Here is a 22,252-nt window from a genome sequence, read left to right as displayed (position 1 = left end):
GTGTCAATAGCATTACCTTTGCAATTGCACCACTAATAAAAACATAGGAATCAAACAGACGAATAAAATGCTCCCTGCACACACAGCCATAACATCCTATGGCACTGAAAATAATTCTGCCACGCTGCGTGCGGTGGACACTTCACGGCTGGCACAGAAGAGATCACAAGGCCTTGCTCAATTTCATCAAATGTGTTAAAGCAGCTCAGCAGATTGTGAAGCACAAGTGGAACCTGATAATTGGTGTTTCTTACAAATCAACGGCTTGTCTCCACACATCAAGGTAAAGGCGTCCTCTACACCAAAGAAAATGCAAATTGGGATAGAAGGTCATTATGTTTTTAAATAAACTTGGTTAAATTTGTAGAAAGGGCAATGGTAAATATTGAGCTCATGTGTCAGATGGAGAGAAAACTTGAGAAAAGGGAAGAAGATAATTAGCTGGAACCTTTACCATTTAGACTTTCTCTGGCTACTCTTCTGAGAATGATCATCAAACTCTTATGAGGACCTTTTCCAGTGTATTGACTGCACTTCCCCAGGGATTGTGGCAAATGGTAAATATACACTTTCTTCTTGCTACTTGCAATAACCCTGCTCATAAAGTGTGAGAAAATCAACGTAAAAGGAGGAGAAATAACTCACACAACTACATACAACTAGGAAATGATAGTTGGATCTGAACAAAAGGATATGAACTTTTAACAAGTTCAACACCCATGTACTATTGCAAGTACAAGCTGTATTTCATGGGAGAAAAAAAGAATAACTCAAAAGGCAGAACAAAGAGCCTAGAGGGCAGAACTGAGAGGCATGAATAATTATTCACAGATGTTGAATATAATCAAATGACTTGCAACATTTACCACTGGGATTTTAAAATGTGGTGGACCAATAATTCCTTTAGTCTGTGCCTTTTTCCATTTTTTTTTTCAACAGGAATGTCTAGAGACATTATTTTGTGCCTGTTTTACCATTGCATTTTTGGTGAATGTGTAGTAACTAACTGGCTTTTTTAGTATCATTAATCTGGATTAAGAAAATATACACTATGAAATAGTATGTCGCCACAAAAAGGAAATGAGATCATGTCCTTTGCAGGGACATAGATGAAGCTGGAAGCCATTATCTTCAGCAAACTAACGCAGGAACAGAAAACCAAACACCACATGTTGTCACTTATAAGTGGGAGCTGAACAGTAAGAACTCATGGACACGGGGTGGAGAACAACACACACTGGGGCCTGATGGGAGGTGGGGTGGAGGGAGGGGGAGCATTAGGAAAAATAGCCAATGCATGCTGGGCCTAATAGCTAGGTGATGTGTTGATAGGTGCAGCAAACCACCGAGGCACATGTTCATCCATGTAATAAACCTGCACATCCTGCACAGGTACTCCAGAACTAAAAGTAAAAAATTTTTAAAAAGAAAAAAAAAAAGAATTAAACCCAAAGATCACTTCCCCATCTGGACTTGATTTAGATGAAGAGCTTCTGGACTTTGAGCTGATGCATAGTGGGCTGAAAATTTTGGGGTCCTAGGAAGGGGATGAGAATATATTGCATGAGAAAGCAACATGAATCATTGAGAGCCAAAGTATAGACAGTGGTAGGTAGACTGTAGGAGGGCCCTCAATGATCCCAGCTTTCTTGTATTCGGGTTGCACTTGCTTGTAGAATATGGCAGAAGGGATATGATGTCACTTTCAAGATTAGGTTATAAATAGACTATGGCTTCAATCAGAGAGTTTTCTCTCTGTCTAGCTCTCTTTTGGGTAGCTCATTCTGGGGAAAGCCAGCTGCCACGTTATGATGCAGGCCTGTGAGGTCCACATAGCAAAGAACTGAGGCCTACAAATAATCACATACAGATGATTTCTACCACCCCCTAACTAAGCCTTTAGATCAGACCACAACCCCAGCCAACAAGGTAGCTACAATCTCTTGAGAAGCCTTGAGACAGAGGTACTCAATAGAGCCATTCCTATGAGAAATTTAAGTATCCGCTATTTTACACTGCTAAGGTTTTGGTTAATGTATTATGCCATAACAGATAAGTTATACACAACCTTTATCAAATAATAAAAATAACTATCATCAGTAATGAGACAAAAACCATGGCCCACCCAATAGAACACAATGAGGAGAGTATAAAAATTGCTTTGGGATATTTCTGACAAAGATGTATATGCTTCATTCATACATGAAGAAACATCACACATACTCAAGATGAGAGGGCCATTCTAAAAAATAACTTGGTAGAAATCTTCAAAAATATTAGAGTCATGGAAGCCAATAAAAAATATGAACCTATTTCATATTGGAGGAAACTAAACAGATCTAACATTTTAATACAACGTTTGATTTTGAACTTTAACTTTTTGTTTTATAAGACACTATTCAGACAAGTGCTAATGCTCGAATAGGGCTGAAGGATTAGACTGTAATAATACATTAATGCGAATTTCCTGATTTTAAACATTGTATTTTGATTGCACAAGGAGAATGTCTTTATGTGTAGAAAATAAATAGTCGACATTCTGTCTTCAAGCTTCTGAAAAAAATCTGCTTTTAGGGCACAGATAGAAGCAGATGATGATTCACCTGTTCCTCTGATACTAATTGTGCTGCTCTCTGTTTCCATGGCTGGCTCACGGGATAACAGAATATATCTAGTTTATTGTGTCTTGATTTGTCTCTCTATGGCATTTTTGTGAAAATAAGGAAGTGTGGAGACTTACATATGTTTCTAAATTATAATAGTTCATTAATGTAAAGTACAGACACAGTCTTCACTTTTCCTTCTTGGACTATTTAAATATGGCCACATAGCAAGTGGTCTCTGGCTGTCTGGGTGCGGTGGTTCACGCCTGTAATCCCAGCACTTTGGGAGGCCAAGGTAGGCAAACCTCTTGAAGTCAAGAGTTCTAGACCAGCCTGGCCAATGTGGCAAAACCCCATCTCTTCTAGAAATACAAAAATTAGCTGAGTGTGGTGGTGCACACATGTAATCCCAGTGACTCAAGAGACTGAGGCAAGAGAATCACTTGAACCTGGGAGGCAGAGGTTGCAGTGAGCCAAGATCACACCACTACACTCCAGCCTGGGCAACAGAGCGAGACTCCATCTCAAAAAAAAAGAAAAGAAAAGAAAAAGAAAATAGTCTCTGGTTAAATAACCTCTGAAATACTCCACCAAAAATTTCATCTTAGCATTTCTCCCCAAATTTCACGTAAAATAAGATAGAGTTAAGAGAAAAAAAGAAAAGCTAGGGAGAACCTCTTCACTATTTTTATGAAGCCAGTGTTCTACTTTATTTTAGGTGTATCTTTTCCTATTTAAACGTCAGCTAAATTTTCTTTTTGAAGATATTGAATGAAAGATGCTTATCCTTCAGGTTTCCTTTAAGCAAGACTCCTCATTCTCAAATAATATAATATAAACATTCCAAACTCTTAAGTAGATCATCTGAAATTGAAAGCTAAGTTTAACTTTCACAAAGATGTTTTAACAGCCATGACACCTAAACAAAATGGTATATTAAATTCTGATTAATTTGGTTCTAAAGCACCTAAGAATCATTCTTTATTTCTTATCCACAAGGGTTATTAAGTTTTCACATTGAAAAAAAAAATCCAACAGTGAATAATACTGCATTGGTGTTAATGTAATTGTTAAATAAAATAAGAAATACAAATTTTTAGTTAGATCACATGGCACCCAACTACTGCTTAGAAAATGGTAAGACTTACTACATAAATCATGAGTCAGTATTGACATCTACTATATCATATCATAGGTTAGGAATCTAATTATAAATAGTCAAATCAAATGACTCAAGGTGGCATAGCTCAAGCAGAGGAAGATGATACAAATTGAGTATGGATTTTACACTCTAAACCTGTCAGCACTCTAGGAAAAGTAACTTAAAACTGCATACCCCACTTATGCATAATCATCAGATATTAAAGAGGGTACATTCCTGTAATTTATTATTGCTCTAGTGATCTTAAAGAATTAAGTCCACATTCATAAAGTCTCAATTTGTCTCCAAGGATTTACTTTGAGTTTGGGAATATCTGGATCAATAAGTACTTTCAGAGGTCAGAGTAAAAGCTTTTTATCTCTAAATATTACTTCCCTGGAATATCAAATGTAGCAGAAGTCAACAACAGAGTGACCTTTGTCTTAAACAATTCATAGATTCACTGGAATTTTCTTCAACTTTAGGAAAATTAAATATATTCCATAGTGCTGTAAGTCTTAAATATTGATTTTCCTCTGAAATCTTGATCCACCCTACCCACCACCATTCTCCCTTTGTACACTATGTTCTTTGTAATGTTCACTTTACACAAGTGAAAATCAGCAGCATTAGTAAATTTTCATTGCAGGTTTATTTTTCATATTTCTGGATATATAATCCATTACTGTTAAACTTCATCTCAATGTTCCAGTATTTCTTCATCTTCCTTTTTATGTTACAAAATAAGTTATTTCACTGTATGTATTTTTAATTGATTAATTTTTCCTTTTTTTTGGGAAATAAAACAGTAGCATTCTCAATTATTGAGACAGAAAAGTTATTTCATAGGGAACACCTCAAACACTGGTATCTACAACAGGCAGTGAGATTTGTCACAACAATTGGTATACTGTCAATATACCATACAAAGTTCCATCTGGTCTTGATTAAAAATTATTTTAGTATTCTCAGGAAAATGTTACAGAGGGAGAATTGCCTAGAGTATATGAGAGGAAAAAAAGTAGAGAAAAACATAATATTTTCTTAGATTAGTACAACAGTGAACCATTTCCACCTGGTAAGAAGGATGCACTTGAGAATGGGGTTCAAGTACTCTAGGAACATAGATGTAAGTTCTGGATGCACAGTAGTTGTTGGTTAGCTGTAAGTTGGAAATTTCAAGGCAGGAACAGCAGATACCACAACTGTAATTGGGTATCTTGTTTTTTGTTTTATGTGTATACGTGAGATTACGGGGAAAGGCAAAAGTAGTGCACAGAGATTTAATTTTTAACATTCAATTCATAAGCAGTGTTTATACCTCTTTGTACTTACTTGAAAAGTATATATTATGTAAATTTAGTATAAAAACACTTGGACTAACTCATACCATGTGGTAATATTTCACATTCAAAAGAAATACCCTTCTGTTTTTAAAACTAAAACAAGGAGCCAGCAGGGCGGCTTATGACTATAATCCCAGTGCTCTGGGAAGCCAAGGTGGAGGGATCATTTGAGGCCAGAACTATGTGAGAACAGCCTGGGCAACACAGCTAGATCCCTTCTCTACAAAAAATGAAATAAAATAAAATAAAATAAAATAAAATAAATTGGCCAGGCTGGATGGCACACGTCTGGCTACTAAGGAGGCTGATGTAGGGGGATCTCTTCAGCCCAGGAATTTAAGGCTTCAGTGAGCTAAGATTGGGCCATTGCACTCCAGCCAGGGCAACAGACCGAGACCCAGTTTCCAAATAAATAAATAAAAATGAAAGAAAGCAGTGCATTGAAAATCAATTTAAGTATTTACTGGAATTGTCTTGAAGACCCAGTGGGAAATTTCAGTAAGGGCAAATGAGAAAACACCTTAAGAATCTATTCTTCCAAAGATCTTTCCAATATCTTATGACAACATAGTAAATTATATCCCACTCCAACTGCAAAAGCTGAAATTACTCTACTTTCTCACTTACCTACACTTTTGACTTTCCAAATATATGTCTCTCTTTGGATATGAGCTGCAAACTCCTTATATGAAGGCTCCAACTCTGCAGCCCTAGTTTTTCTAGTCGGCACAAGAAAAATCCTAATTGTTTTATCTAATGAGACAGAATTTTCCAATACTGTAGAGGCATGTGTGTGTGTTTACTTTAAGGAAGCTGTTTTGGTAATAAAAAGTCACTGAGGCTCATAAATTCATGTTAACACATCCAGTGTACATGAAGCAGGCACTGAGTTAAACTATTTGTCTACTATATAGCACGTCATCTTAAAAGCCTTATTTTTTCCTCAAAATATTAACTTTATTTTCCCTCTGTAAAATCAAGACACAGTTCAAATGTAGCCTCCCTCGTTTTCTGGGACTTTTTTCTAACAAGATATGCTTCTTTCCAATTGGACTTCTAAATTTCTAGCAATCATAACAGTGCATAAAAGAGGCAACCCCAAAAGTGTAGCAGGTACTGAATAACAGATTTGCAGCCTTGGGTATCCACATTAAAATTTGAAATCTAAGTGAATTACTTCAAGCTGATTTCTTAGGTCAAGGAGAGATTATAGTCTTTAAATGACTGATAAGGTCACATACACAATTTCAAGTGTATTTATAGTAAATCCATGTGACAGCTCCTACAGCTACTAACCTGCTTCTGCCCTCAGGGTAGCGTGCACAATCTTCATCGCATGTCCTGGGTGGTTGTAGGAGCAGTAGAAACCCTCTGAGGCATGTCAGCTTTAGAAAATATGAGCAATGGCTCATACACGAATTTTAAGTTGTAACCTACATGTGATAAGTTGCTTTATCTTCCAAATGTAATAAAAACCAGAAGTTACTTTGAAATAAATTGAAGGATTAGCAGTGGTGACCGAGGAATAAAAATTATAACTTAAAATGGTCTTTAAAGCTGGAATTCTTAACTTATTGACCTTATATCCTACATATTACAGGATTTTGGAAATTTTGGCTGATATGGAAATGTATACTTATATCAAATTTAAATTTTTAGAATGATGGTGCTACTATATTCTAATTGTTAATTTGATAATTATAATTGTAATTTGTTAATTTGTTCTAATAATGATTTGTTGACATTATTCATTTGCTGCTTGACTTGATGGCATAACAAGTATGGGTTATTTAACCCGAAAAGGAAACAGTATCACCCTTCCAGAATCTCTATTAACGGCTACAAATGCAACACACCTGTTTCTGGACCACTTCCAGATCAGATATGATGCATGCTTTAGATAATTTAGTTTGAGCTAAGAATTACTATCTGGTATTTCGTGGTGTAGGGTAGGTATCCCCAGCACTATATAGGTGTCTGGAATTGAGATAACAATCAATTTCAATACAAAATACATTTTTTTTGCTTAAAGCACGCAAGGATTCTATGAGTTCAGGTAAATTCACAGGTTGGAAAACAGTAAAGAATGTTATATATTCTTGTAGTTATCTTCATAATGAAGCAAAAAGAAAAACAAAAAAGTTACAAAAATAGGGGTCGGGTGCGGTGGCTCACGTCTGTAATCCCAGCATTTTGGGAGGTCGAGGAGGGAGGATCACGAGGTCAGGAGGTCGAGACCAGCCTGGCTAACATGGTGAAACCCGGTCTCTACTAAAAATACAAAAATTAGCCAGGCATGGTGGCGGGCGCCTGTAGTCCCAGCTACTCGGGAGGCTGAGGCAGGAGAATGGCGCAAACCCGGGAGGCGGAGCTTGCAGTGAGCGCAGATCCAGCCACTGCACTCCAGCCTGGGCGACAGAGCAAGGCTCCGTCTCAAAACAAACAAACAAACAAACAAACAAAAACGTTACAAAAATAAATGAAAAGAATTGTATTTTCTAGCATTGAAAAATACTCTTTTAGATGACAGATAAGATGTTTACATCAACCTGCAGAAACTAAATGTTGAAGAGGTCTCGTTGTATCTCACAGAATTTTGATTTGCCTACTCACCTACAGGAGACATTTCAGGAACAGTAGCAACATAAGGTCCATCCAAGAACTTTGGCTCATTATCATTAATATCCTGCACTTTGATGATGAATTCTGATTCAGGCTCCAGGGGCTTTCTGGTTTCTATGTCCACAGCCTGAGCACGAAGAGTGTAGAAAGGTTTTTCTTCTCTATCTAGGCTCCTTATTGCATGAATGTCCCCTGTTGTTTCATCGATGGTGAAAACGGTGCCAGCGCCATCTCCTGAGAGGGTGTATTTAACAGTGCCCTCTCCCTTGTCTAAGTCGGAATGGAGCTTTAGGGAAGAGAGGGAGAGAGAGAGGAAGAGAAAGAGAAGAACAAAGAAAGAACACCATTAAAACGATGTTGCCAAATTAAAAATTCATAATTTGCAATATAATTCCTTTAATCAAAAACGTTTAAAAAAATCCTACGGTTCTGTTTTCTTGTTTTTTATGTCTCCAACTTCTTATTATGAAAATGTTAACACATAAAGTTGAAACTGTGCAATGAACACATATATACATATACATCCAAACATTCCTCCATTCGTCTATTAATCTACTTGCCTTATCAGATAGATCTCATATCCATTCTTCCATTCATCCTTCTCTTAATCCATCTTTTTTTTTTTTTTTGAGGTATTATGAAGATCAGAACAAAAGTACAACCTCAGATACAGCAACAGGCAAAAAACCAACAAATTTTGAAAATTTGTATTTAGTTCTTCTGTATCCCTTTGGGATAACATTTTCATAAAATGAAATGCACAAAACTTCAGTGTACTTATTGTTTCATTTTAAATAAACATTTCGATAAAAATAAATTAGCTCATAAACACCACAAAATAAACTTTCCAATTGTTCTGAAGATAAAATCAATGACCTGAATCCAGTGGGAGATAGTGCAAAGGAACTCAGAAAACACTAAGCATTTTCATTTGTAAAGAAGGGAAAAATCTGGCAAACCAAGAGGTTTTCAGTGATAAAGGGCAGAGCATCTCATTTTTAACAGACTGAGTTTGAATGAGTTTACCACTATTAACCAGATGATTGATAGAATCACTGATTAACCTTTCAGATTCACAAATAGCTTGTTCTAATTCATTCTATATATAGAATATTTATGTTGAGTAATATAGGAAAGCATTGAAATTCTGCTAATTTCTTTTAAGATTCAACACATGTATAGTACCTTACATTATAGCATGGAATAAGATACACATGAATAAACAATAAGGAAGAGAACTGAAGAGTAGAGAAAATTATCAGTGTAATACCATAAGGCACTGTTGTTCAAACTGGAGACCAAGAATAAATGAAAAATGGACACAGACTTAAAGGTATATAAACTACCTGTAAATAAATATGTACATAAAATATTACCTAACATAAAATATTGCATCATATATAATTTTCTAGTAGTTTATATTTCTATAAATATATTCTTATACATAATATAAATATATATACATATATACATAACATATTCTTATAAATAATATGTACATTAATTTTTATGCAGACACTGATTTAAATGTTTTAAACTATTCTTGCTCATTTGGGTATAGCCATTTGATTTCAGCATCCACATTTTTATATGTAAAAGCTCTTTCCAGTCAACAGATCACCCAAAAGAAAAATAAACTTTTGCAGTGTCTCTAACCATTTGGGCTATGCCTTAAAAATCTGCATATGAGCACTGCTGTTTTGCAAATCATTGCTTAAGAATGAGTTCTGTTTTCTTAACATTTCAACACACACACATAAACTCCGAAAATATTTAAAATTATATAAATATCCTGTTGCAAATAAGCTTCTTATGTATTAGTATGAGTAATTAAAAGCACAAATATAGCCCAAATAAATATAAGTTCAACCGTGGCTACATCTTTGCTCTTAAACTCAAGAGCGTGGTTTAAGTTGAATAAAATAACATCATTGTTCATATTAATGTTATTAAGGTAAACTTATTCATTTTGTGAAGTTGCATTTCCTTCAATATTTCTTCTAAAAGTGTATTTGTATAAGAGTATAAGCATAACCGTAACAACCTGGTTGGGTAATATAATAAAAATAATATGGCAACAATAAGAGGGAACAAGATTTTGATGTTCCTTTAAAAGTTTCTGTATATTTTACTTAAGTATAAAGAAAATTGCTATGAATGATAGAAGGAAGTATTTTTGTCCTCCTATTTAAAAAAAAAAAAAAAACTGCTGTGAAGCATAGGCAGTGTCAAGCGTAAAATCAAGCCGTAGATAAATGTTCTTTGAACTTATGATTTTCAAATTATAAATTTCAACCATGCTATTAAAGATATTCAACACATTGGGTATTGCTTTTGCTTTCAGATTTATCTAAATATATGAGACTGGCAAAAGCTCAGTGCAAAAAGCATGACTTTACAAAATGGATCCATTTTGCCAACAGCTCAAAGAATATATGGTAATATTGTGGGAACTGAGTGAAAATTCAAAGTAGGTTTTGAAATGTGATACAAGTAGAATTATAAAAAGAAAAAAGAACAACAAAACAAAAATTTCTTCATTTAGCTAAAACCATAACTGTTTCCTTCACAAACTGACATAAAAATAAAAAAGCAAAATGTGTTTTTAGTTATATCCAAGATCCAAATTCAAGTGAATTGCTGCTACTCCTCACTCTTCTACCTTTTCCTTCTAATTTGAAGGTTGGCTTTGCAGAGATTCAAGATTCAGAAAAAAAAATATGGGAAAATATGTTAAAATGTTGACCTGAAAATGAAGTGGATAACCATAAAACTCTTGAGAGAATTAGACTTTTTATAGCAGTTTATGACATGATAATACCTTAAAGGAGATCACATTCAGTGATCTGCGTTGACAGGTAATATTTAAAATTAAGTATTCATGCTGATTAATTCAGGCAGATGGGTGGTAGCCTAAAGTATAGACATTTTTCTAATATTAATTTTGATATTAAATAAATGACATTGGCTCATGTTTGATATTACAAAATTTCCTTTACTTCAACTATAAAATAATTTCAATAGTGAAAGGTATAAAGTAAGACGAAAATTTCCGTCATCATCTTACCTAGACATAACTTTTTTTGTTTTGTTTTGTTTTTTTTTTTGTTTTTGAGTCGGAGTATCGCTCTCCTTGCCCAGGCTGGAGAGCAGTGGCATGATCTTGGCTCACTGCAACCTCCACCTCCCGGGTTCAAGCGATTCTCCTGCCTCAGCCTCCAGAGTAGCTGGAACTACAAGTCACATGCCACCAAGCCAGGCTAATTTTTGCAGTTTTGGTAGAGACAGGGTTTCACCATGTTGGTCAGCTGGTCTCAAACTCCTGACCTCAGGTGATCCAGCCGTCTCTGCCTCGCAAAGTGCTGGGGTTATCGGCATGAGCCACTGTGCCCTGCCTTACTTTGTTATTTTTATATGTTTCGGTTATGTAAATATATAACTGAAAGGGTAAATATATATAAATACATATTTACTGTACATTTATATTGATACATATTTCTCTGCTTGTATCTATGTATACACACACTGTATAAATGAGTCAAGATTTTAAAAAACAAAATGCCATAATTATTTTTCAGTATCATTTAAAATTTTTCAAAATTATTTTTTTAAATGTCTGCCTATTCATTCAGCGAAGTTGAGTGATCCAATGGGCACTCGATATTCCTTCATAAACTGTGTGGTGAATGTGCATGTATGTATGTATGTAGATGCATGTGTTTATGTGCTTTCTGGGGTTTATTTCCTTAAAATAAAAAGGCAACTGTCAAGACTAAAGCTATAATAATTTTTATGAATCTTAGAAAATACTGAATTTTTAGTCCAGAAATTGATCTCTATCAATGAAACTGCTTTCTCAAATATGTCAGCAATGGGATTCAGGTTTCGCTTACAATGTGAAGGAAGTTCTTAGTCTCATTTGCACAAAGAAGGAAGGAGAGTTACAGAGAAAAAGAACTCGGTCTTTCCACATTTTTGGGTCATGTTCACTGTAAAAAAAAATCACATGATGCCATTTTTACACAACCATTTTAAACTACACATACGGCAAGCTAATAATTCCACGAAAATAATTTCTTCCCTTTGTAGCCATTTAAAACTAACAGCTAGAACTATTTCTTCTTCCAATTATTAAAAATAAGCTGTTTCTGAGTCGGTACTGACTACATTTACTGATTGAAGCAGCCAACTCCAAATATATCATCTTTTAGTATTGACACTTAAAATAAAATTTCTCCCCAGAAAAAGAGTCCTATAAATGATGGCTGTAGAAATAGGCACTGTCCAGGCAGTTGTTTTGTGTAAGTAGTGTTGTTATTTTCTGGTGTTTTCCAAGTCATCTCAGATGGTGCGTGAAAATGAGATGCCAAGGGAGGCTTAAAAAAGATACCCAGCACCAGCTTCAGAGTGTAAGCAAATCTTTCATTCCAGCGCTTAAAAGTTTTGAGAAAGCTCATCTAAAGTTAAATGTTTACTAGCATCTCTCTGATCATATTTTAGAAACTACTACACAAAACTAAAACAAATTTCTTATTTTCTCCGGGTTGCAAAGTGCACATAAAATGAAAAATGCTTTTTATACCACTATTTCCAGCAGGGATTTTATTTTCATTTGTCATTTGCCAGCCTGGGGTATGCTGGGAGAAGGAACAATTGGTTTTGAAAAGGTGGATTTGTGTGAAAACCAAAAATTGTGTTCAACAAATACTACTACTAACCCATATGTGGCTATGTGTGTTTTTTATATGAGTGCCATATATATATGTATATGCGACATATATATATGTAAGGTATATATGAGTGCCATATATATATGTATATGTGACATATATATATGTATGGTATATATGAGTGCCATATATATATCCAGACACATATATATGCCATATATATATATGCTATAGAAATACCATCAAGTTACCCGTTTACTTCAAAATGTAACTGCTTAATATAAAATATGTTTCTTTTTGTAGTACCTAATTCTTGCAATTCAGTATATTTCCTGGCAGGAGATAGAGAATAACAAGCCCGGATAGTTACCACATATGGCTCTTATGAGGTAATGAGGATGGTGGTGATGAGAAGGGTAAAAAATAAAAAAGTTATTACAAAACATTTTTCAGGGAATTTTACAAAAAATGATTTTAATATTCTCTTTGCTTATGGAATGATATTTAAAACCATAATTTCTGTGTCCTTTAAAATGACTGCTGATTTGTAAATTGTTCTCTGTGCTCCAGACTTCTTTTATTTGTCCCTGTCTTTATGCTCATAACCATTCATTTCCCTCTTTTCCCACTGACTTAGCCTTTGGGGTTGTAATGAACTTACTCGTTTATTTTTGTGTATATGTGGGGTTTTGTCTTTTGTTTTCTTAGAATAAAGTATATGGGATCATGGAAAAAAATCAGAAAATGGGGAAAAATCATAAATTCATTACCAAAATAATTTCTGATTTGGTATATAGCTCTGCAAATTACTTCACTAATTGTTTTCATATGTACTATGGTACACTGTACACTGTTGTGTAACTTGCTTTTCGGATGGATTATATCATAAATACTTTTCTGTATCAATAAATGTGAATTTATTACATCAGTTTAAACTGATCAAAAACATTTTAATCAACGTAATACAATTAAATTGCTAAATATCACAGAGAATCGAAGAGTTTATAATCCCAACCATACTCTCCTTTCCCAGCCACTTGGGGACATTTTTAATTGTTTCTATTTTCATTGTTTCTATTTCAGTTCTTATAAAAAATACATACATAAAGTTGGCTAAATGATTAAATGTTATAGTAGTTCTTTAATTCTAAATTTGAACACTGTTTGTTGACTTTCAAACTGCATGCTTGCCTTGTCCCAATAAAATTGTACCACCGTTTATACTATGTGTTGTCAATAAAACACTAAGTGATATCTGAGTGCCTTTGTTTCTAAATTTCAGTTCACTCATAGAATATATCCCTTTTCCTCTTTTTTCCTCAAACATTTTATTATGAAATTTTCAATTTCATAATGAAAGTATATAGTATTCATCTATATACTTAGATCTTAGTCTATATATTTTTAACATACTTTTTAGAAATTTTTTTATCATTTTCTACCCATTTGTCTATCTGCTAACCCAGCTTAATTTCTGATGTATTTGAAAATAGGTTGTAGATACCAATACCCATCACCCTACAATACAATTTTAATTTTTTTTTTACATTAGAATGTATCTGTGGTTTCTCTATTTCTTAGGATCATAGCATTAACACCTTTGCACTTCCCCTTACATCTCCTTCCGTTTCTTCCCCCTGTCCCCCACCAGCTTCCATCATCTGTATTCTACAGAATCTGCCCTAAAAATTTGTGAATTGGCCTTGGGCTTTTTTTTTTTTTTTTAAGTGTCTTGTTTTGTGGTGCAGGCTGCAGCACAGTGGCACAATCTCAACTCAATGCAGCCTTTGCCTCCTGGGCACAAGTGGTCCTCCTGAACAGCTTAGAGATGGGGTTTCAGCATATTACCCAGGCTGGTCTCAGACTCCTGGGCTCAAGCAATCTACCTGCCTATACCTCTGAATGTGCTGGGATTATAGGTGTGAGACACCCTGTGTGGCCAGGCTTCTATTTTAAAATAAGCCTGATAGTTAATTTTGTATGTCAACTTGACTGAGCCATAGTTGCCCAGAGATTTGGTCAAGCATTATCCTGGATGTGCCGCTGTGGGTGTTTCTGAATGAGATTAATATTTAAATTGGTAGACTGAATAAAATAGATTGCCTTCCCTAATGCGGATGGGCCTCATTCAATAGCTGTGGGAATGAATAGAACAAAAAGGCAAATCCCTCCGTGAGTGACAGAGATCTCCTCTTGCCTGACTGCCTTCAGGCTGACACACTGGACTCTTTTTTTCTGCCTTTTGACTTGAATTAAAACACTGGCTCTTCCTGGGTCTTGAGCCTGCCCGTCTTTAGACTAGAACTAGAAGCTATCCTGGGTCTACAGTTTGCCAACTGCATATCTTTGGACTAGTCAGTCTTTATAATTGTGTGAGCCAATTCCTTATAACAAATCTCTATATATCGATATATAGAGATATCTATCTCTATCTATCTATCTATACCTATATATTGGATATCTATATATCTATATATAGAGAGATATCTTAAATATCTCTATATATCTATATATCTATTACTATATCTACATCTACATCTATAGCTATATCAACATCCAATTTGTTCTTTTTCTCTGAGAACACCTACTGATAAATAAGCCTTCCAAGTATTGTCTATCAGTTGATGCTAAAACATTAAAAAATAAAACAACAACTAATACTCTTTTTACAATTACAACAATGTAAAGCTTTTTGTTTTATTAGCAAATAATGTGTATTTCCTATGTAATTGCTGCAGTTTTATTTTGCATATGGATTTTTTTCTGTAACATCTTTGTCTGTTAGTGGTTTTATTTATTTATTTTTTAATATCCTTAGATTCATCCCACTTCTGAGGTCCGACATCAGATCTTTTCACTACATGCCTCTCTTTGGGAGGCTTCTTTCATGCTAATCCAAACAAGAACATCTGCACAATTGTCAACCTGGAATTTACTGTATTAATCTCCTGGTTTGGAAACAGTTTTTCTTGGATGTTATATTTACTTTGGTTTACTATTTTGTTGGCTTGCACTAATTTTATATAATCAATGAGTCTACATTAGACATTTTACTTGAGTCTTTTCATATCACAGTATGCCTTTATTTCACCCTCACATATAATTTATTTTTATCTGGGCATATATTTTCAGATTGGAAATAATTTCTCTTTCTACATTTTAAGGAATTTATACATTTCTATCTAAAATTGTATTCATTATCTTCTAGAAACCAAGAGTGGGCTTGATATCTGTCTGATTATATTTTCTTTGTTGGTAAAGAGGCTCTTTTTTCCCTTTTTATTTTCATCTTCTCTTTCTCTAGTGTTTATAGTCTTATTTTTATGAATGTAGTCTAATTATTTAGAACACTGTCTCCAAGTATGTTTTTATTTGGGTTTGTGTTTTGAACATTGCCTCCAGGTGCAAGTTTACGTGTTTATGTTTCCTACCTGAGGTTGGACACTTAGTAAATTTTCTCAAATGAAAACCTATTTTCCTTCAGCACTCAGAAATTTTTATCAATGATTATTTCCATGATTATTTCCTGTCCTCTGTTTTTCATGTTCTTAACCTAAAATTCAATTGTTTAATGTTAGACCTTATGCATCTTCAATATATCATATATATTTCACTCATATTATTTATTGTCATATCTTTTGGACTATTTTGTGAAAGCAATAGATTTATATGATTTTATTTATTGGTAAAGCTTTTCATTTTCAAATTTAATACACACAAATTGTGCATACACACACACATATACCACAGATATATTCATTTCCAGGATTTCTTTAAATGTTCTTTTAAAAATAATCATATTTTTATTTTGTGAACTGTGGGATTTCTTGAAACGTTTTGAAAAGTCTAATTAGTCTATGTTCCTGTGGTTTCTTTAAATTATCTCTTCCTTCAGGATTAATTTTGTGTTTGGAATTTGAATCTTTGCCATTCATAACGTGGGTTTTCCTTGAATACCTGATAACTCTGAGTTTTCTGTTCATATTTAAGAATAAATAACCTAATTTGAAGTTTTGAGTTTTTTAGTTGTATTTATTGATTAGAGTTTTGTCCTAGAATGAATAAAATAATCAATCATTTCTTCTACTTTCAGATATTTGGTTGGGGGTGTTCTAAGCATAATGGTGTCCCAACACTGCCCTAATTCTTTGCAGGTTATCTACAGAATAAAGTCTTTTAAAAATTATTTCTTTATTGTTTACATTCTGTTCATTAATGCCTATATTTTATGCATTCTCAAGCATATGGGAGAAATTCTGTATATAGAATATTGGTTCATCTCTGTGTTTTTCCTGGCAAATTTTATGCCTTTTCTTTGGAATCACTGCCAAATCTGGGTCGCTTTCAGAGCTGTGCCTTCATTGCTGGAGCCCTCTCAGTGTAGATACTTGCATGTAGCTCGTTTGGGCTTTTGTTTAAACAGTCACCAATCCTTCACCTCTGTGCAATGTTACAGAAATTGGCCATCTTCTCTGATGACCTCTATGCCACTCCCATCAGGATTATGGGTTGTTATTTTTGTTCCTCTGCTATAAATTACTGATGCTCTCTGAAGAGGAGTTAAAGGTGTTTGGGAGGTACACCATTTCCCTTTACCAAAATCATATTAAGTAAAACTTGAAATCAACAGAAAAAAATAGAAGTAATTATATGATGAAAATCTATGTTCTCAAAATCTAGGTTAAACAATTGTTAACATTTTGTTGTATTTGCTTTACTTTCACGTATGGGCAATTTGAAAATAATTTACAAACATCATACCAATTCACTACATAATATTTCAGCACCAGATTTCTGAAAATAAGACCTTTTCCTGCATAACCACATTGTCACAATTTCAGTTAAGAAAATTAATTAAAATGACTATTATCACTTAATAACGGGTCATATTCAATATCCCCACTTCTATCTCCAAATATCTTTGTAGCATTTTCTTTCTTTGTTTTCTGAACACGAACCTCGTAAGTTTCAAGCATTGCATTTGGATTAGTGTCTTTACTTTCCTTAATATAGAAGGACCACAAATTTAATATTAACAATTTATTTGTCATTATCTTTTGTCATGGAACCAGGACCCCATTTTGAATTTTTCTGCTGGAATGAGAAACTTCCAGACATGTGGTCTAAATCTTTATTGCTCTATCTGTTTTACCATTGCTGCTCTTCAGTCTCAAAACATATGTGGACAAAAGCAATCACATAAAGGTCTGTCCTACTTAATACGGAGATCTTTATAAAAGAAGTTACAGAATCTTCTGACAGTCAGGTCTATACACACATTCAGATGTAAGGGATATGTTTCTTGTACAGAATGCTCTCGGTACCTTTTGTTGTAATAATCACATATAAATGGTGAGACCCATTACCATTCTTGAAATCTATGATTATAAGTGATGTAGAACAGTTTAGTAGTTAGTGCTTGAGATTTAAAGTAATATTGTCACTGATTTATTTATTTACATACAGGATTTAGTCATTTAAACCAGCCAATATGAGTATAAGAAAATTTTGTGAGTTTCTTTGTCTGAAATAATTTTATTATGTACAACACAAACTACTTTTGCTAGATTCTTCTTGGTAAACTTATAAAACACTTAGTGTTTCCTTTTTTGAAATTGCCTAGTTTCATGCTAATACTTACTCTGAGCTCAAGAACATCATAGTGGCCATTATATTACCTACAAAGCCATTAGATTATACTTAAGGTATTTACAGATAAAAGAAGATCAGACCCAAAGATGATCTATAACTCTGCCTGAGTAATGTTATGCAAATTGCTCTCTTTTCAAAGCCACCGAATGCCCAAGAATATTTAACATTCTATGCTAGTGCGCTCTCCTGAGGTGACTCATTTGTTTCCCCTAGTTTAATTGTTGCTGTATGAGCAAGAGGGATACCACTTTACAATGTTAGGAGTTCCCTCTAACAGCCCAGTGTGATTTGAGAATTCCCCTGCCTGAGTAACAGACTCAGAGCTATTTATCATCTGGAAATATTTCACCTTCTATTGAAGAGAGCAGAAATCCATCTCAAAAAGACCCCCACGCATCCCCAGTGTATGCCAAAGAAGCGCCCAGAAGAACAAAGAATATTTGCAATACTCAAGAGCAAAAAAGCTTATGTGCTGGGATAATATATCCTGTTACAGAAAAAAAAACATACTATTCCCCCAATGCTGTCTTTCATCTTTCTTACTTTGCTTGAATATTGCCTTTATGGCTACATATAAAAGCTATCCTATTTTCTCAGATTGTCATATTTTACAACTTTAGCTCACTCCAATTATAATCTCTCATTTTGAAGTGTCACAATATGTGAATAAGAACTTCAGTAAAAGTTGGAGAGGTCACTGGCTTGGACCCAGGATTTGGGAAGAAAAATATGAGAGAAGGTTAAAATAACTTCTTTCCTATATTTCCAACATTGTAAAACGTATTTCACAAGCTGAGTTTTAGGGAAAAACATTTCCAGAAAATAAACCATTCATATCAAATTTTCAGGAATGGAATCTCTATTTTGAATAACAATAAATTTGATGTATCATTTCAAACAATGTAGTTATTTTTCAGAATACTATATAATTGTATGTGATTTAGTCTAGATTTAAAAATAAATGCCAATAATAATCAATTATTAATAACAATACATTACTATAGTTAGATATCATTTCTTAATTTATTGCTAGTATTTCTTCATTTCATTATTTCCATTATTAGCTATTACTGAATATTATATACTATGTTACACGCTTTATTGGTTTTATTTAATTTTGACTAACCACTGATATGCTATCATGAAAAATATGGTAATAAAATATTTTTAACTGAATTCAAATAGTCCCAAGTGCAAAATACAATTTTCAAAACTATATGTCCTACACTAATTTATTTGCATATGCACTTAATAATCCCAATAAAACAGCCAAACCCAAATCTGAACTCCAATGTAAAACTCCATCTAACCTAATTTCTTTCTGTTAGTCTTTATTATTATAGTCACTTCTATTTGTTTTATTTTCTCCTTTATTTTTTAATTTTTACTTTTTATTATAAATACCTTATTATTTAATACTATAAAATGTCTGGCTATATGAAATCAAATCAATTACAATAAGATAAATATAAGTAAGATTTCAAAAAAGAAAATCTAAATCTAGCTTAAAATTCTGCATTTTTGATACATCCAAAGTACACAGGATTTATTAGTAAATAAACTTTAATACATTGGGGATAAAACTTTAAAAAATATTTGATATATTCAAATTTCTTAATTGCAGTATAGCAAAATGACCTATAAATAAGCATTTTGTTCCACCGTGTCTACTCTTAGCTGTATGTCTCAGAAACAGCGTCTTTCTCAAGAGAGAACAAGAAGGATAATGCTGGATCTAAAGGCATCATCTGAAGAAGATCAAGATATCAACAACTGCAACTATCTGGCTTTCTGTCCATAACTGAGCCTTTCATAATCTTCCCTTCATAAACAGGACCTCTTGATCAGAACAGAAAAGTTGAGTCTTAAGTTTCCTGTATTTATTTCTTACTGATACTGAGTAAGGGAAGTGAAAATTTGGTTGCTATGATTACACTCCTTCATTGTTCTTAATGGGACTATTTTGATAAGTCAAACATTTTTGCCATCTAAGTATATTGATGAGCGCCACGTTATCTCAAATGTTTACACATACTAGGGAAAAGCATCTGCAGTTTATGAACTCTTTGTGAATCAGTATCGCTTTTTCATGTTACTACAGAGATCAATATTCAATGCATTGGTTTAATTTACCATCTTTTCTCCCAGTTGATCTTGTAATCACCAGAAAAGGAAAAAAAAAAAAAAAATCTCCTTCACAAAGCCATTTGCAACAAACTTGTGTAAATAATAATCTAAAGAAGGTTAGGAAAAAAAAAAAAATCCACCATACAGGGGAATAGATCTAAAATTGATATCTGCCTCACCTGTATCACTTATTATAAGAGTAACGGGAAAGGTAAATTAATAGCAGAGACTAGAATGTTTTCAAACGTAGTAATGAAAACTACACCCTCCTCCCCCCATATAACACCACGGCAGGTCACTTTGGTTACAGGATACGATCATAGCTCTGCAATATCAAAAAAATGTCTGCCTGGTGCGGCGGCTCATGTCTGTAATCTCAGCACTTTGGGAGGCCGAGGTGGGCAGATCACTTGCGGTCAGGAGTTGGAGACCAGCCTGGCTAACAAGGTGAAACCCCGTCTCTACTAAAAATGCAAAAATTATCTGGGCCTGGTGGAGGGCGCCTGTAGTCCCAGCTACTCCGGAGGCTGAGGCAAGAGAATGGCGTGAACCCGGGAGGCAGGGCTTGCAGGGAGCCGAGATCACTGCACTGCGCTCCAGCCTGGGCTACAGAGCGAGACTCCGTATCAAAAAACAAAACAAAGCAAAAAAATAACAAACAAACAAAAAATGCCTACTGTAGGTTATAAATAAGGAAAAATTGCTTGATTTCTTAATTTTCAGGGTATAAGAAGAAATCTGGACTATCTATGGACATTCCCAGAAACATCAAGGTTTGCTAAAAACAGAAAATCGGAAGTAGAACCAAAAAAAAGCGGTGGGAAAAGCATGTAAGACACTGAGGCAAGCCGTGAAGAGTCTGTCAGTCTAAAGGTTGAATAGAGGACCTTTAAGAAGAGGGGGGACAAATATTAAATTTTCAGCTTTCTGTAGTTTGATATACTTTCCACGTTCTAGGGTTTCATTAAAACTTCACAAGCTTTTGGATTTTTTTTTTTTTTTTTTTTTTTTTAATATTAGGGCTGTGCTTCATGCTTGGGTAATATGTGGTGAGTAGAGGGAACAGCTGGGGAAGAAGAGATAAGAGACAGATTCTCTAGTAGACATTAGGAGAAATGTAAGAATCCTATACTTCTGCGTATATTTGAGGAGCCTTTAGAGTTCACTACAGTTTATAGATTGGACGTTATAACTTTTAATGTACTTTCATTGTGACAGGATTGACTTTAGAAGGCTTAAGAATTTTGACGAAGAAAGGGGAAAAAGAAGGCACAATAGAGAGAAAGGAAGGAAAAAAGAAAAGACAGAAGTGTGGCCACAAGATTGTCAACAATAATAATTGTATAAGAATACATATTCTTCTTCAAGAAATGAAAATAATTAGAACACACATTATGCCTAAATACATTTTAAGAAATCAAATAAACATGTAGTTTCTAATGGAAGTTCTTCAAAGTATTAGTAAATTTTTCCCACAAAGCAGTTTATCCATTTGTTGTGAAAGTGATTGAGTTTTGCAGTACCAAGGGATCTTTTGCTTTTAAACCAGTTAATTAGTTTTTATTAGATGCAATGCAATGTTTTGACCAGACTTTTCTTTGTGCTTTCGGGCGTATTTCTCTATTAGCAGGTAAAACATTTATCTCTTGACTAAAAGTAGGTGACATCTTTCCCCAACCGCAAGTCTTCAGGTTGTTACAGAGGCTGCTTTCCTGACTCATTCTGTACCCCCATTGCCTCTCTCTGAGTTTAAAAAGGAAATGATTAATTAGTTAAAGAATATGTTGAAATTTTAACATATTATGTTTAACATAAGTAACTAATTATTAGTCCAAAAGAATATGCTAAAATGTCAACATATTATGTTTAACATAAGTAACTGTATTAAAATTTAGAATATATTTATGATTTCCAAATCATGGTTTGTTTTTGCAGAACCTGCACCAGAATGACATGACCCTGCAAAGTGGAGATAATATAAATTCCTTTTTTGCCACTGAAATTTGTTTTAGATACTACTAATTTTATCAGTGGCTTTCTCTTACCCTTACATGGATGTTAACTTAGTTGAGAGATGTGTTCAGTTCACAA

The 22,252-nt window shown here is 34.0% G+C and overlaps 1 protein-coding gene across 3 annotated transcripts in view; it reads right to left on the bottom strand.

The window, feature by feature from the left end:
• The window catches only part of CDH12 (cadherin 12), a 1,138,028-nt gene that overhangs the window by 237,940 nt on the left and 877,836 nt on the right, over positions 1 to 22,252 (bottom strand). For all 3 annotated transcript variants that reach the window (XM_050795514.1, XM_050795515.1, XM_050795513.1), the window contains one exon: positions 7,704 to 7,998. In XM_050795514.1, the coding sequence (XP_050651471.1) occupies positions 7,704 to 7,998 (295 nt within the window). The remainder of the gene's footprint in view (positions 1 to 7,703; positions 7,999 to 22,252) is intronic.

The sequence above is a fragment of the Macaca thibetana genome, chromosome 6 (genome assembly GCF_024542745.1).
Source record: "Macaca thibetana thibetana isolate TM-01 chromosome 6, ASM2454274v1, whole genome shotgun sequence".
NCBI lineage: Eukaryota > Metazoa > Chordata > Mammalia > Primates > Cercopithecidae > Macaca > Macaca thibetana.
Note: the sequence above shows the minus strand (reverse complement) of the source record. Positions and strands in the feature narration are given on the sequence as shown.